The sequence below is a fragment of the Anolis carolinensis genome, chromosome 1 (genome assembly GCF_035594765.1).
Source record: "Anolis carolinensis isolate JA03-04 chromosome 1, rAnoCar3.1.pri, whole genome shotgun sequence".
Classification (NCBI taxonomy): Eukaryota; Metazoa; Chordata; class Lepidosauria; order Squamata; family Dactyloidae; genus Anolis; species Anolis carolinensis.
Genome location: NC_085841.1, coordinates 12,343,237 through 12,360,877, shown reverse-complemented (window position 1 = coordinate 12,360,877; position 17,641 = coordinate 12,343,237). Strand labels below are relative to the sequence as shown.

The following is a 17,641-nucleotide window of genomic DNA, read 5'->3' as shown; positions in this document are numbered from 1 at the left end:
AGCATTCACAGCTGATATTATACATTGCAAGTGTCCACACTCACATAAAAAGTCAATATACATCCACTCTGCAGGAGAATTAAAGGGTAATTGGTTTCATTTCCATATTAAAATACTTGCAAAGTATATTGTCAGCATTTTTAAAAATTCATAACATTTCTCTGCATATGATTTTGAGCTTTGAAGAGAGAATACAAAACAGAGCGCATGAAAGCATAGACTGCATATCTCTTAGGGCTTTGTTTCCCTCTTGTCTTAACTAAGGTCATGGTCTTTATCTACATTTTCCTGAGCTCCTGAGAGTGGGAAAGGGAAGCAAAGATGTAAATTTTAAGCATTAAAACAAAGCTCACTTTTCATCTGCAATCAAGAACATTAAGGTCTCCTTGTGTGTTAAAAGTATGCAGTGAGCAATGGCAATGCACATATAATAGGCTCATTCTCAACAAAAAGTGGGCACATAATTGTACAGGAATCCCAGCCCCAGGTTGCATATTTCTATGAATTTGTGGAGTAAGCTCCCAAAACTTTCAGAATACATGGATAAAATTTTGTGTGACTTAGTTCATGAGAACCTCAAGTGGAGTACCAAGTCTCAGAAAAGTGAATGAGGTTCTTAGAAACTGCTGTGATTCTCCTGGTAACAGGGATGAATCTCAAGCTCAGCTGCATTACATTGGTAAGGCGCTCCATGCAGTCATGCCGGCCACATGACCTTGGAGGTGTCTACGGACAATGCTGGCTCTTTGGCTTAGAAATGGAGATGAGCACCAACCCCCAAAGTCAGACATGACTGGACTTAACGTCAGGGGAAACCTTTACCTTTACCTTTGCAGGTTATAATTAAAATATTTTGCTGTGCCTGGAAATAGAACAGTAAACCAGTGCCATTGTAATAAAGAAGTTGGATGCTTCTTCTACCAATACTCTTGATGTAACCTTTTGGATCAGTGGAAGCTTCCTGACCCTTTGCAAGGGCATATGCCCATTACAAATAAAGTGTGTTAGAATAATCCAAATTACAGGGGATATCAGTGAAATGTACCTATCGTATGAAAGAAGGATGCTAGAGAACACAATTATGTGCAGCAGCAATGAGGACACAACCTCATTGCCATTTCTGGTAGCTTCCCTTTGCTTTTCAAATCCACCTGAACTGCATGTGTAGATATTACTGTTTTTTGGGTTGTATTCCAAATTGCATAATTCTCACAGTTAGAAGCCAGTTTGGCAGTGGGTCTTGAAATTCTCTAATGCATTTCCCTTAAACTATACCACTGTAGCTGCTCAACAGAGAATTCTAGGACCTCTCCAAACAACAGGTCCCATAGGCTGGAGCTAGGGTGATTAAAGTGCTACACTTGTTGCCTACTAACATCCCACATTGGCCAGGTATAAGTATTCTACTAGAAGAATTAAACTGAATTTATGTGTAAGACGTCTCACACTTTTCTCTTAAGCAAGAAAACGGTATGTCATTATTCTTTTGAATAGTCAAACAGAGATTGGATTAGATACTTTTGGGGACAAAAACTTCTGAAACCTTCAGCAATGATGGCTGTTGTGTACAGTAGTCCTATCTTTATTTTTTTTATTTTTTCATGAGAAGGTGAGAAAAATGTGCAGCATTTGGGGAGAAAACCTTGCTTATGGGTACATAATTTGATTAATTGTGTATTTCTTAGGGAATCACAGAGTTGGAAGTGTCTGTGTTGCATATTGCCATGCTGGCTGAGAAATTCTGGGAGCCATAATCCAGAGATGTCATTTTTCCAAGATATGCCTTGGAGATTATTCAGTCCATTTCTCCTTTCAGTGCAGTATCTTTAGTGCAAGATGATCGCCACTGCTATTTTCTGGAATTGCTATAATTTTATTTTGAATTTTGAGTTAAGTGATGAATGTAGATAAAACACTGTGTTGGTACTCTCAACATGTCCTGAAACTTTTCTCCATTTTGCCTCAAACAGTGGTGAATATAGAGAAGCCTATGGACTGTCTTTTTGTTCATTACAGTAAGACCAATATCTATGGGCGATATGATCCTGATTGGACCATGGTCACCTGAAATGGCAGTTATAATGAAATGCTATTGAAATTCATGACTACAGGTCCTAGCATACTAGAGGGTTGTGTTGCAGAACCTAGAGATTCATCTTCTCTAGAAATTTGCTAGAGCCTTCAACACAACTCTATGAGCAACTTCCATAGAAAGCATACCATATTGCTAGAGACCATTTCTTTCCAGGTAGAAACTACAGATATAGGTTCTGTGATTTTGGGTTTCAATGGATGCTCCAACACCCTGGAGACAATGTGGTAAGAAGATTTTAAATCCTGGAAACTGTCCACTCATGATGGGTCCAGGATGTACTCAGCCATATCTTGTAATGAATCAGTTACATTTCAGACTATCATGGCCATAGTTCTCTTCAATGTCAATTTCAGTTTGGTTTTAGACATTGTTATGGGGCAGAGATGGCTTGAGAGGCCTTTGGTTGCACCACCTGCACCAGGAACTGGACAAGGAGAGTGAGTTCCTGTTGGTTCTGCTGGGCATTTCAGCAGCATTTTGCCCAATCTTTGAAGACCTATTTATTTATAGGTCTTAGCCAGCAGAATAGTTCTGCTTATATAGGGCACTGTCAGTGGACCTCCAAAATTAGCTGGCAAAAGAGGATTGTGCGTAATCCAAAGCCTATTTATTTCCATCAGCAGAGGTCCTGCAGGATTTGTGTCAGTAATAAAAAAAATACTGGTCTCCAGATATTTCCCTACAATTCCTATGGGATCTTCATTATTGGCAACAATGACTAAGCCATCTGGGAGTTATAGTTCAATGGTATCCATAGATTTACACAGTCCTCATTTCTGATTTAGGAATGTGCATGTCTGTGTGTGCTTTATACTGATGATTCCTCAAGAAGATAGCTGACTTGCTGTTCTTGTTTTATTTTCAGGTTGTGTGGAGGAAACTTGGAGATGCTGCCGGCTCGTGTCCTGGAATTAGGCAACACTTGTCGGGAAACCAGTACAAGGGCCCCATGTGAATGGATACCAAAACAAAGAAGAGTTTTGACTGCTGGTGGATTTAATCTATTTGCAGCAACCTCTTTGCTAACAATAAGATAATTGCAATCACTCTTGAGTTCACCTCTGGAAAATTGTACAGTCTTTTATTTTTTCCTTCCTCCTTTTGCAAAGACTTTGGGGCAAAGCATCCAGATCTCCAGGCACTCAGTATACACCAAGTAATCCAACTCTGCTTCTGCCACGGATATTTTCAACATAACAAGAGGAATCCAGCTCATAATTTCAAGGCTTTTTGGAGACTTAATCAAGGAGGAAATCTCATAAAAGTGCAAGAATGGCAGTGGAGAGAGACAGAGCAAAAGAGAAAGAATATACACTGTAGTGGACTTCCAGTGACATTTTCCCAGGAGATTTTCAATGGACTGGAGAGATGCCAATGAACTGTGCCTTGGGTCTTCACGGTTTGGAGGGAGTGGGTTTCTTTGCAGCTGTAGACTTGAGTGTATAAAATGTCAATGGTGCTTAGGCAGACAGCACAGCAGAGAGGTTTTTTCCTTTCCAGTTTGTAGAATAATTGCCTTCTGAGGTGCTAAAAGCAAAAGTGAGAGAGAGAGAGAGAGAGAGCTAGCTTCAAGAATCTTACTAATAATGTAGCATATGAAACTACAGCATTGAAACAGAGGTATATCCTTGTCCCCACTCCTGCCCAAAGAAATATCCCTTTGCTTTAATTAACACAAGCAAGTCCCATACAAAGAGGTGGCATTTCTACTCTTCAGAGAAGGCAAATACCATATCTGCTGTCCAGTTCTGAGGCATTTTAGCCTTTGAGCATCAGGGAGCCTGTTACTGTAGCTAGGAAGATTTCCTATTTCAGGGTCCAAGTAGAAGTTGAAAGGAAAGTGTATTCCCTACGGTAAACCCGATTTATCTCCCACAATGGGATTTCCACTCAGAGATACATCTCTCAGCAATGAGATCTACAAAGTAACTTGGTGTTTACTTTTCAATGATAGATCACACAACCAGGAACATTAAATGCAAGACATATATTTAGAGGGAAAGTTCAAATACTAACAAACAGACATATTCACATTTGATGGGTTCATCTCTGGGGGGGGGAAAACCCCACAAGCTAAATGTGTTGTCAGGTTTACCCTCAAGAGCCAACGACATCCATGACATCTTCTCTTAAGGAAATGTCTAGATCTGTTTGCCTAGTGAGATTTGCTATTTGGCCTAATTGGTGGCCAGTTCTATTCTTTCAGACAGGCAGGAAGAGGATGTAGAGATGGAAAGGTGCTTGGATTGTATTTCAACATGAAGTTTTGAAATTCTGCACCTTTTGAAACAGTATGCAAACTAAAATCTGGTCACCTTTTAAAATTCGCCCCTCTAAATTTTGCAGTGATGTTCTCCAGTCCAAATGTGCATTTGTTGTGCAAAGATGCACACAAAGCACATATATTAGAGAAGAGCTATTCAAAATGCACTGTATTAGGAAAATTGCTTGCAAATATTCATATTAGGCAATACTGCATGCAAATATTATAAGCACACAAAATGCTAACTAAAAAAGCTCAAAGGTTTAATACAAATAAAATCTAAGAATAAGAATAGAATGAACATTCACAACCCTTTTTTAAAAAAATGGATGTCTTGACACAATTTTGACACATAAGGAGAGGTTTTGCATATTTTCCCATCTTTTTTTCCTTTTGATAAAAGATTGTTCACTCAATTTTTCCTCAAAATATGTCTTTTCATACAAATACTGCATTTCTTCAAAATTAGAGGTCTTTTACAGAGATATATATTGCAGGAAAATGTTTGAGCACAAGTGAAATTTTCTCCAAAGTCCTGAAATAAAAAATACATTAAAACCATGGCAAAACATTCACAAGGTCACTCAGCAGCAAGAAAGCGTTGAAAAATGCAATCCATATGTGAGAAACAAAATAAGTGAAGGTTTATATCCTTACTATGGTTTGTGGGAAAAAGAAACCAAGAGAAATTGAAAGCTGACATTCTTATCTGTCCATGGTGACACCCTTAGAAAACTATCCGAGGACTGCATTGGAAAGGGTTATGAGAGTCAAGGAAGACAAGCGCAAGAGAAGCATTCTAGGATTCCCAACAATGGCCATGTTTGGCATAGTCCAAGAAATATTCCAAGAGTTCATCAAACTATTGCTAGCGCTGGTATTCAGGTCGCAGGTTCTACAAAACTGATCTGCTAGGTCAGCCGTGTATCCTACCTTTGTGTGTTATTCCCATTCACTCTAGCCAGCAAGACTATTGGTGATCCTGGCTGGAGCTGATGTGAGCTATTTCGCTGGCACATACTGTGTTGGTCCGTTCAAGCTGATCCACTGATAAAATTCATGTGAGCAGAGAGAAACATTTTTGAGAAGATGTAAAACTTGATTCCATTTAAATTTGGAGTGCTTCTACCCTTATCACTTATTGTGGGACAGATCTGTCATGGTGAAGGGCAGATTGGCTCTGGGACGGTTTATGCCAGTGGTTCTCAACCAGGTATTTTGGCCTATGACTCCCAGAAATCCCAGCCAGTTTACCAGCTGTTAGGATTTCTGGGAGTTGAAGGCCAAAGCATCTGGGGACTCATAGGTTGAGAACCATTGGTTTATATTGTCATTCTCCTATCCACCCTGGCTGCTGCAGAGGTGGGAGGAACTCCTGGCTGTCCAGTGGCACTGAACCTGGTTTGGTGCCATCAGATGGTCTCTCTCTCCCATTCTCTTCATCATGGCAACCAATGGAGTGATGTTGGCTGAGATGCCAGAATGGCAAGGAAGGGTGAAGGAGGAAGCAGAAGAATCGCTTTCTCCTCCCTCTTCTCCGATTTACTCGTCACTCCGTCTACCACCATTCCAGGCAACGAGTGACTGACATAACCCATGTCATGATCACTATCTGCTACAATGAGAATAGGAGGGGACAGTGAGTGCCATCCTGTGACCCTGGGCACCTAAGTTCAGGGAACCTGGGATGGCCATGTAAACAGTTGCAGTTGGCTCCTTCTTGGAACCAGCCCAACTGTTTATATGTGTGCAAACTCACAATTTGCTCAGAATTCTGGGGAAGAATTTGGAACAACCCACATTAAGAATCTTTGGCTTAGATCAGCTCCATGAGTCCCCAAGAGGAGATAGGGCATGGCATATATAAAGTTTATTATTACAGTAGAGTCTCACTTATCCAAGCTAAATGGGCTGGCAGAACCATGGATAAGCGAATAGCTTGTAAATCGCCTAGAGCATCGTGGATGGAGGGCGATTAATAAGTAATTAAATGATGATGATGATGATGAATAGCTTGGATAATAAGGGGGGATTAAGGAAAAGCCTATTAAACATCAAATTAGGTTATGATTTTACAAATTAAGCACCAAAACATCATGTTATACAACAAATTCGACAGAAAAAGTAGTTCAACAAGCAGTAATGTTATGTTGTAATTACTTTATTTATGAATTTAGCACCAAAATATCCTGATATATGGAAAACATTGACTTGGATAATCCAGAACCTTGGATAAGCGAGTCTTGGATAAGTGAGACTCTACTGTATGTATCATTTAATTGCTATGGAGCTGATTTCCGGGCTTTTTGCACTAATTGGTCAATGCAAATGTGTTCTTAGTTTCAGAAATCCATTTTTCTTTCTTTGGAGCAAACCTGCAGGCTTCAGCTCCTTAGTTTTCTGGTTCCTAACACAAATTGATCAAAGTCCAAGATTCCAGATTCTGAAGTACTCCAGTTCCTTAATTCTCATGGGATGCTAGAGAACATGGACATGAAAACAGATAGACAGACAGGATATGCTGACACTTGGACTGTTTTGGGGCAGGCAGGGCAGCTTTGTCTATCTGCTATTAATGCAACTCCCATGTCATTATAAGTCACCTATTCCAGCCTATAACTTCCAGCTGCTTAGGATGTTGCACAGATGCCTGCAAAGCTCTGATGCAACCTTCAGTTACAAAACCATGCCATCTCAACTAGATAATACAAAGAAAGATGAGAAAGCAAAGGAAGCTTCATTCACAACCCAAAGAATGAAACAGGACTTTGATATTGAGCTGCCTAAAAGGCGTAATTTTTGGTTGGATCCTAAACAATCTGCATCAATGTTGTTGACAACCAGAATAGCACGTCTCCTTCCAAATCAAATCAAAAACCCATCAGGCACTACCACTAAATAGTTCTATCTTAACTAGTGATTCCTAGTAAGCTGCAGGTCATGAAATTATTTAATAATTCCTCATTGTGGAATTATTGAATACTATGGTGCATTTAGGTGGACCTACAGCTGTTAGCCTGCCTTCAGGAAAATGTCCTGATTTGCCCAATAGCCTTCCTGCATCCTATATTTCTATTTTGTGATGCCTTATTAAAATTCAGCAGATCATTTTAAGACCAGTGGTTATGGCAGATAATCCAGATTTGCTCGTCCAATTTGGGTAATGGTATTAACATGATGGACTTGGTCATGGTGAAATGTTTCTCTAGTGGGCTTTAGGATTGGCTGTTATAAGCAACATGCTATGTACCTGAAGCTTCCAACAAAACCCCTACCACAGGTCCTGCTGATGCATTAAGTTTCCTGTGTCACACCATATTTTTCTGTGCAAGAGTCTCTAAGACTCATACAAAACAGCTCTGCATTTATGGGAGTGGGATGGGAGAAAGCTTAACTTACTAATGATGATTTCCTTTCAAAGGAAATACTAAATATTCTCAAGAGCATGTCTTTCATTAAGCTGAGGTTTAAAACTCTGGTTTTGTCATGAGTTTTTCAACCTGGATGGGCTTACATTGCCATTCCACCCCCCATATATCATTAGATTGTGTGTAATGAAATGCTCTTCTAGCTATTTTGTGTATATATCAAGATGCAGCAACAGTTTCTTGTATGACTGTCCAACTGGCTTGTGATAAAATGCTGTTGCTTTGACTTTTTAATCATAGCTGAATATTTAAAGCATAAAAATAGGAATGCAACAATTCCCAAGTTTGAATCAATTTTTATTTTGTTTGATCATTAAGACTTAATTCCAAGCTGATATCCTCCTGTTTTTGTTTTTGTTTTTTTAAATGTGAGCTTTGTTACATGTTGTGGTATTGATCTGTGGGTTGTGGGATGTGATTGCACTGTGGCAATACAACCCTTTTTATCTGATGGTAGCATGATATGAATTAGCTACCTGTTTTTCAGGGGGAAAATCACAAAGGGGTTGACTTGCTTCAGTGACTCAGTTACTTTCCTTGAATTTTTTTAAATGTCATGGTAGTCAAATCACCACTTTCATTAGTTACCTTCAATTGTTGTATTCCTATAAATATATGAGAAACAGTGAAAAGAGAAACCCTCAATTAAATTTGCAACTGCAGTCAAGGGCTGGATCCAAAGAGCTATTACTTACAAGCTCAAGAGCGTTTGTGTGTCTAGTGGGGTTTTGAGCTACCTTTGATTACGAACCCTTTTTTCCTATTCAGTGGATCACCATGACTTCATGTCAGGTGTGGTGATTCTGCTCTAGGTTGCAGTCTGCAATTTAAATGAGCTATACATGGTGCTGACCTGTTGTGGATAAAAAGTTCAGGACCTTGGATAGCTCATTTGTTTGACTAAAACTCCATTGAATAACAGAGCTACCCAAGATCCTGATTTTCTAGAGAGAATGGCTTCAGTACCTTGGGTACTCTTATGGTTTATGAATAAAGGAGCTATCCAGGGTTGTGATGCACCATGACACTATGCTTTGAAATCATGGATAGCTCTTTTGTTTAAACAAGCCACCCCTGGGTGAAGGAATTATTCAAAGTGTTAGTCTATTATGACTACAGGGTTCAGACCCTTGGATAGCTCTTTTGATTAAACAAAATTCCCCAGAGTATGGGAGCTATCCAAGGTGCTGGTCTCTTTTAGGGAGAGGGTTCAGGACCTTGGAAAACTACCTTATTTGAACAGGAGGGTTTTTCCAGAGTTTTGAACCTATTTGGGGAACAGGATTCAGAACTTTGGATAGCCTGGAATAAAGCCCAGGTCCAGCCCACCCCTGACACGGAAGCCATCAGCCACCACTGTTTGTAATCCTTTCTTTGAAACTCTGTTCAATCTTTCAGATACCTTCCTGTGGAGCAAAGTCCAAAGGCCCCCTCTCCCCCACCCAAGGGTTTAGAAGTGGTTTTGTTGCTTCTTGGATCTGGCCAAGCTCTGCAAGAGCTAATATTGAGTGATGCTAGTCTTTTGACATGATACATATGTAAATTTTGATACTGTATTAAAACTATTTTTTTACAATTCACCATCTAATGGGGGTACCAAGCATACGTGTTCATCTTAGCAATGGTAATAAATTATTTAATCTCATGGTTCACTTGCTTGATTGATTTCATCATGAATGTGTATGGGCCCAAACTGAACTACGTTTCAGAACACTTTTTAACATTTTATACAGCTGATGCCAGCTGAACCCTTGCCTTAAATTCTGATTTCCTCTGAGTTCTCTTGAGGTTTGCTTCAGTTCATTGTCTCCAAGTCATCTCTATGGGCTGGAAGACGGAAAGAACCAATCATCCTAACACAAGAAGAATGGCTGCTGAAGATTTGTCAACTAGTTGAGATGGGTGAACTGATGACGATTAAGAAGAAATCCCTGGCCAACTTTAAGAAAAATGGACCATGATTCAATAATATGATGCAGCAGTGAAAAGAAAAACCCAATGTGATTCTAGGTTGCATCAATACAAGTATAGTATTTAGATCAAGGGAAGTAATAGTCCCACTCTATTCTGCTTTGGTCAAGTCACACCTGGAACACTGTGTCCAGTTTTGGGAACCACAATTCAAGAAAGATATTGACAAGCTGGAATTCATCCAGAGAATGGCAACCAAAATGGTCAAAGGTTTGAAAAAATCCCCATGAGGAATGACCTAAAGAGCTGAGTATGTTTAGTTGGGAAAATGAAGGCTGAGAGGGGACATGTTTCAAAATAATAACAACAACAACAACTTTATTTTTATACCCATCTTCCCGAAGGGACTCGGGGCAGCTTACATAAGCTTACATAAGAAACAGAAAGTCCAACATATATAAAAGTAACAATCCATTAAAACAAAACCACCAGTAAAATTAAATAAAATTATAAAATAAAACAATCTGTATCAAACACAATTGAACATAAGAAAAAAAACCCATCAGCATTGAGGCTCCATCAGACCATGTTCAACAAGAACCAATGACCATAATTATAATAATGGGCATGAATTTATTTTATTTATTTTATTTATTACAACATTTCTATCCTGCCCTTTTCACCCCCAAGTGGGGACTCAGGGTGGCTTACAACCAATATAAACAGAGTATATAAAACCAATTACAGTACAACAATAACAATAGTTAAAACTGAATTAAGTTAAAACAGCCATATAAATATACATTCAGAGGCATAATCAGAGTCACAGCAGGCTATAAATGGGTTGGGCATGGGATAGTGCAAAACGATGTACAATGGGGCCGGGAAAATGGATAAGGTCCAGAGTACAGAGTACTATCTGGCGACCCAAGGACTGGATATTTATATCTAGGTACTACCGTAATTGTTCTCAAATGCTTGCTGGAACATTCAGGTTTTCAAATCCCTGTGAAAGGAAGACAGTGTGGGGTCTTTTCTAATCTCCCTGAGGAGGGTGTTCCAGTCGAGGGGCCACCACCAATAAAACCCTCTCCCTCGTCCCCACCAACCGTGCCTGTGACGGTTATATTTGAAGGGATGACACATTGAGGAGTGGAAAGCTTGTTTTCTGCTGCTTCAAAGACTAGGACACAGAGTAGTGGATTCAAAACAATAGATTCTGTCTAAACAATGAAGAAGAACTTCCTGATGGTAAGAACCATTTGACAGTGGAATGTGCTGCCTTGGAGTGTGGTGGACTCATAGAATCATAGAATCATAGAATCGCAAAGTTGGAAGAGACCTCATGGGCCAGCCAGTCCAACCCCCTGCAAGAAGCTTTAAATCTCATTTAAAGCACCCCCGACAGATGGCCATCCAGCCTCTGCTTAAAAGCCTCCAAAGAAGAAGCCTCCACCACAGTCCGGGGCAGAGAGTTCCAGTGCCGAACAGCTCTCACAGTGAGAAAATTCTTCCTAATGTTCTGGTGGAATCTCCTTTCCTGTAGTTTCCTCTGGAGGTTTTTAAACTGGCTGGATGACCATCTGTCGGGAATACTTTGACTGTGTGTTTCCAAATAGCAGAGAGCTAGTCTGGGATATCTTCAATGATTCTACAGTTCTATTACAATGTTTGCTGAAAACTGATGACACTTTGGTATTTGGCCTTTATGTCTGGGTGAATTCCAAGGGTATTTAAAGCAAACAACCCCAGATATTAAAATGGGTGTGTGTGTGTGTGTGTGTGTGTGTGTGTGAAGTGAATTGATCCTTGTTTTTCAGAACATTTTCAAAATTGCACATAATGAGGAACTTGGAAGTTTAGGCTTTCTTCTTCCTTTGTTAAATAGTATTCTTGCTCTTTGTTTAGTATTGAAGTACACTGTAATGTTTCTCTTGGCTGTGCAATAAAGCAGAACATAATCTCTCTCTGCTTCCCTCCCCCCCCCCCCCCTCTCTTTTCTCTTGTTATACAGCCCCAGTATAATTTAATTTTATGGCCCAGAAATGGCTTATTACTGTAAATTAGATTTCTGGAAACATGTTCATCTTAACTGTCTTGCTAAAACATTTAAAAGGAAACATTTATGTAACAAAAAAATTAAAGATGAATAATTCATCTCATTCTCTGCCAATTGCATTAATTAATTTTACAGGAAAGCAAAACATGCCGAGTGCCATGTCTTTGGGCTGATTTGATGATGAGGCGAGGTTGAGGGTATGTTTAGCCCTGAGATGGAAATTAGATTAAGGGGAAGACGTGTTGACAGATGGCAAACATTTAAAAGAAGATCAGGAAGGGAGTCAGGGCATTTCACATTCAAACTGCACTTTTCCAGAGGATTCAAAGCTCTCTACATGCATTGCTTCAGTAATGGTTACTGCCACAATAACAGCAACCACCAGCAGCCTGTAAAGCAGGCCAGGGTTCGTATTTTCACATTATAGTCTGTGATGTTGAGTCAAATGCATTAAAACAACCTGGGGCAGCTGTGTGGGACTGTTATTGTTAGCTGTCATCAACTTTACACTGACTTCTGCCTGTCAGGGTGGGTTTTAAAAACATCAGCTTCAAAGCACCCTAATTTATTGGTGATCCTTTGACTCTCATCAATTCATCCTTGGTCAGACTGCTTCCTGTCCAGAGAAGCAGTACTGACAAATGACACCTCAGTTGCAAATCAGCTGAAAGCAGCGGTTCTAAGGCTTTATTCCAAATATATACAAAAATATTTACAAGCAGCAAAGTCCATCGCTGTTTGCAGACATGCTTTCTCCTTGCCATTCTGCTCACACACATACTACTGGCAAGAGCACATTCCTCAGCAGAATGATGAACGTCCTTTCCAGCCGGAAGCCACGACCTATAGGCTGCAGCAGGCTATCACTCAAACTGGCCTGCTGTTAACAGTTGAGTTGCTGGAACACATGTCCGGTATACACAGTTGCAAACAGTAAAAACACTTGATTCATCATTTCATCCTTACACTTAAAATAAACCAACACTGGCAAGTCTTATGAATGAATGAGAGACCTCCAAATCACCCTGTCATCAACAACTCTGCCCAATTCTGGCAAATTCAGGGCCATGGCTTCCTTGATGGAGTTGATCCATCTGGATTGTATTCTACTGCTTTTTCTATTGTCTTCTATCTTATGGAGCATCATTGCCTCTTCTACTGAATCATCTTCTCATGGTATGTTTCAATTTACTTATCTGGGCTTCTAGAGTAAGCCCAGGCTTGACCCATAAGTCAATCAATGATTTGAAAGCAGGCACAACACAGACACACATATACAGTGAACTGGGTGACTAATGAATGCTTTAAAAAAAAAAGATCTGTGGAAGTGATCCAGGATTACATAGTCCTTAGGAAAAGATACATGTCCGCACCAGTTTTGTTACTGCTTGGGGGAAACCCAACATTGTGAGGCAGAATAAAACATGCTACATGGTACTTTTTTAGCAGATTCTGTCACCAATCATGTCATGAAGATCAAAGAAAAGGTTTCATCTTGCGCTAAGTACAGCAGTCTCTGTAGTTTTGGAAAGTTTGATCCACTGTTCCGATGCTATCGAGATTCATCTTTGTTGCACGTTATGAGCTGTCGCCTGAAAATGAATAGGTATCACATCTGAGGAATGTCTCTGTACCGTTCACAGGGACTCCTATTGGAGATTTTGATAAAGTATTCAGAAGGCTGGGATAGATGCTTGAGTGGGATTTAAAGCTTTTGATTGTTGTTATTGTAGAACACATTAATGGAGAATAAATCAATTAACTAGTGAAGATTAGAAACGAATGCCACTAGAATTTACATTGCCAGCATGCAAAAAGATATTGCAGCACATTAGAGACTAATAGAAATTGGTAGCATAAGCATTTATAGACTAAGAGACCATCTGCACTGTAGAATTACTGGAGTTTGGCACCACTTTAACTGCTGTTGCTCAATGCTATGGAATTATGGGGTTTCCAGTTTTACAAGGTCATCAGCTCTCTCTGACAAAGAGTGCTTGCGGCTTGCCAAACTACAACTCCCAGGATTCCATAACAACGAGCCATTGGCAGTAAAAATGGTACCAAACTGCATCAATTCTAGAGTGTAGATTCACTCTATGTCTACTTCCTAAAGGAACAGACCTTTATGTGTTTGAGACAAGGTGACAAGTTTAGTTTTAATTATGTCATTTGTCATTAGGGGACAAATCCAGGAGGAAAGATGTTTCCCAAAGCCAAGATGAGTAGATAAACCTATTAATAGTGGACAAGGATATTGGACTGGACTGGACTACCAAAATGTAGATATGATAAAGTGGCCAAAGAGTCTTCACAAGGCAGAGGTATTGAGTGATGTTTTGTTTTTGGATGCTGTGTCTTAACATTGGATTGCATTGAAATATATTTTTATGTATGCTTATTTTAATCTTAATGTAACTTTTGATATTTTATGTTGTAAGCAGATGCAGACTGCAGCCAGGAAATCAGAAGACATTTACTTCTTGGGAGGAGAGCAATGGCCAACCTTGACAAAATAGTGAAGAGCAGAGACATCACACTGGCAACGAAGGTCCGCATAGTTAAAGCAATGGTATTCCCCATAGTAACCTATGGATGCTAGAGCTGGACCATAAGGAAGGCTGAGCGAAGGAAGATAGACGCTTTTGAACTCTGGTGCTGGAGGAAAATCCTGAGAGTGCCTTGGACCGCAAGAAGATCCAACCAGTCCATCCTCCAGGAAATAATGTCCGGCTGCTCACTGGAGGGAAGGATATTAGAGGCAAAGTGGAAGTATTTTGGCCACATCATGAGGAGATAGGAAAGCTTGGAAAAGATCACGATGCTGGAGAAAATGGAAGGAAAAAGGAAGAGAGGCCGACCAAGGGCAAGATGGATGGACGGGATCCTTGAAGTGACTGGCTTGACCTTGAAGGAACTGGGGGCGGTGACGGCCGACAGGGAGCTCTGGCATGGACTGGTCCATGAGGTCACGAAGAGTCGGAGACGACTAAACGACTGAGCAGCAGTTGTAAGCACTATATAGTACTGTCTGTAAGCTGCCTTGAGTCCCTCCAGGGGTTGAGAAAGGTGGGATATAAATATGCTAAATAATAAATAAATAAATAAATAAATAAATAAATAAATAATGCTGTATGCCAGGTGACCACTGTCTCTTTTCAACCACTGTCATTGGATCGGAATTTGTGGATATAGTCCAGTTCTGCTGTTTCGCTTTCTGATCCTCCTTTGTAGTTGCAGCTCAACTTTGTAGATTATCAAGGTGTTTTTTGAGCTCCTTTCTTATCTTACAATGTGTTAGCTATCCTTCCTAGTTTTGTCTCTTTGCAAACATGATAAATAATCCCTCAACTCCATCATCTGATACTGATAAAAACAGTATTGAAGTGTAATTGCCCTAGGACAACACTCCGCTCAAGAATTCCCACAAGTTTAAAATGCATTGACTGACTATGGCTGTTTCAACATGTTTTTCCAACCAACTCTGCATACATGTGATGGTGTTTCCATCTTTGCCTTAATAAAACAACATTAGGGACTTTATTAAATACTTCATTGAAATGCAGATAACTTCTACGGTATTCCCATTATCTACTAAACTAGGGAAGCAATAAAAAGTGATATAAAATTAGATTAGCACGATTGGTTCTTTGCAAGCCCATACTAACGCCAACTAATTACTTCATTTTCATTCAAATACTTGCAAATAGACATCATTATAATATGTCCAGATTTTTTTCTCCAGGCATTGAGGTCAAGTCAACCGGTCTGTAGTTCTCTGATTCTTGTTTTTTAAATACTTTTTAGAGAAAGGCAACGTTTTCTCTTTGCCACTCCTCTGTCACATCACCTGTTTTCCAAAATTTCTCAAAAATGATGACAACTGGCTTAGATAGCCAGTTTTTCCCGTAGTCTTGTGATGCAGCGTCCCTGGCCCTGAAAATCTGAATTAATTAGGCAATCCCTAATTATCTCCTTATCAACTTGATTTGCAATTCAGATTTCTTAGCAAAGACTCTGCTGATGCATGGATGTGCACAGTGGTGTGAAAAGCAGTGGAGTTTTGGCCCTTGGGAGCCTCTTTCCCCAAACTGTTGAATATGTTCATTGTCATCATAAAATACCGCAGAAAGAGGATTTCTGCAGGTACAGTTTATATCTGCCCTGAATGACAAGTTGCAATAGTCGAGTTTATTTTTCTTTACCTCAGCTTCCTTTTTTTAATTTGACTGAACACTCTTGACCCAGCTGTTCCAGAAGCCTTCTGCAACATATCTCCTGCTTGTGATGTGTGTCTTGAAGACAGAGCTCTTGTCAATACCATGACAAATCATACATTACCAGCCATACTCTCCAAGATTAACTGTGAACTTTCCGATACCACAAAAGGTCAAGGAAGAATATCCATTGCCTCTCGTTGTCAAGATATGTGTTTTAAATCATATTTCCAGAATCAGAGTTCTAAGATATTTCCACTCATTACCGAAATGAACTAAGCGGCTTGGTTCATAAATCAGAGCCGTTGCAAGATGGAAACATAATTAGTCTAATTACCCCAGACTGTCTATTATGGATGAACTAAAACAGTAAGTCTGACTGCAGAAATCTTTTCACTGGGAACACATAAATATGTTTCCTAAATGTTTTCTGTATAAACAGCATATTACCCATATTTGCTGTTTTATCACTTATTTTCCCTCCCCCTGAGATGTGTTTTGACAGGGAAAAAATAACAATAGATTTACATGAGAAGTTACGCCATGCAGATGTGGGAAGCACTGACCTAGTGCTTAAAGAACACCATTCCACTGGGAAATAATGAGAGCTTTGTGATTTACTCATGATATGAAAATCTGTATTTATTTTTCTTCTTGAGCAGAACTAAATCCTGCATCTGCTGACACTAATCAAGCCTATAAAATTACGGTTTGAAATTTATAATGGGGAGCACAAGCCAAAACATAAGTGATTCTGAGCAGATCTTGGAAAAGCTATTTTGCTGGAATCTAAAACCCATCATCCCAGTGGCCAGCTAAGGGAATCTGGGAATTCATACACTGCTTTAAATAGCACCAAACATTTGATCAGCCAGAAAAACAATGGGGTTGTATAGCATACATCATACAATGGGGTTGCATAACATAAGTCTCTGGAAGTAGAGTTAGGAACTGATTGTTCTATTCAACACTTATGTTAAATGGCAACCATGTTGCATCAAAATACACTACCAAATGTGTAATCTATGTACTTGAACATCTCCAGGCACAACTAAACTTCTGCAAGGTAAAACTAAATGCAAATAGTCCATATTGAACCAACCTGTTCAACTGCTTCTGATGGGGAACTTAGAATCATAGAGCTGGAAGCAACTGGGCCATCCAGTCCAATCCCCTGCCATGTAGAAAGACATATTCAAAGCACTCCCGACAAAGGACCATCCAGCTTCTGTTTAAAAACTCCAGAAAAGGAGACTCCATCACCCCAAGACAGTATATTCCACTATCAAACAGCTCTAACCATCAGGAAGTTCTTCCTAATGCTTGGCTGGAATCTCTACTTCTTCAATTTGAATCCATTGCCCCATGTCTTAATCTCTAAAGTAGCAGAAAACAAGCTTGTCCCATCCTTAATAAGACATCCTTTGAAAGGTGGCTGTCATGTCCTCTCTTAGCCTTTTCTTCTCCACATTAAATGTAGCTGCCTAAGCCACTTGTCATCAGACTTCGCTTCTAGACCTTTGATCATTTTGGTTGCCCTTCTTTGGATGAATTCCAGTTTGTGGATGCCTTCTTTGAATTTTGGTGCCCAGAACTGGACACAGTATTACAGTTGAGATCTGACCAAAGCAGAACAGAGTGGGACTATAAGTGCCCACAATCTAGACA

The 17,641-nt window shown here is 39.8% G+C and overlaps 1 protein-coding gene across 4 annotated transcripts in view; it reads left to right on the top strand.

Moving 5' to 3' along the window:
- The window catches only part of ccdc85a (coiled-coil domain containing 85A), a 179,331-nt gene extending 169,900 nt beyond the window's left edge, over positions 1-9,431 (top strand). For all 4 annotated transcript variants that reach the window (XM_062970312.1, XM_008102730.3, XM_062970326.1 and 1 more), the window contains one exon: positions 2,961-9,431. In XM_062970312.1, coding sequence (XP_062826382.1) covers positions 2,961-3,050 — 90 coding nt within the window. In that variant the 3' untranslated portion in view covers positions 3,051-9,431. The remainder of the gene's footprint in view (positions 1-2,960) is intronic.
- Positions 9,432-17,641: the final 8,210 nt, after the last annotated feature.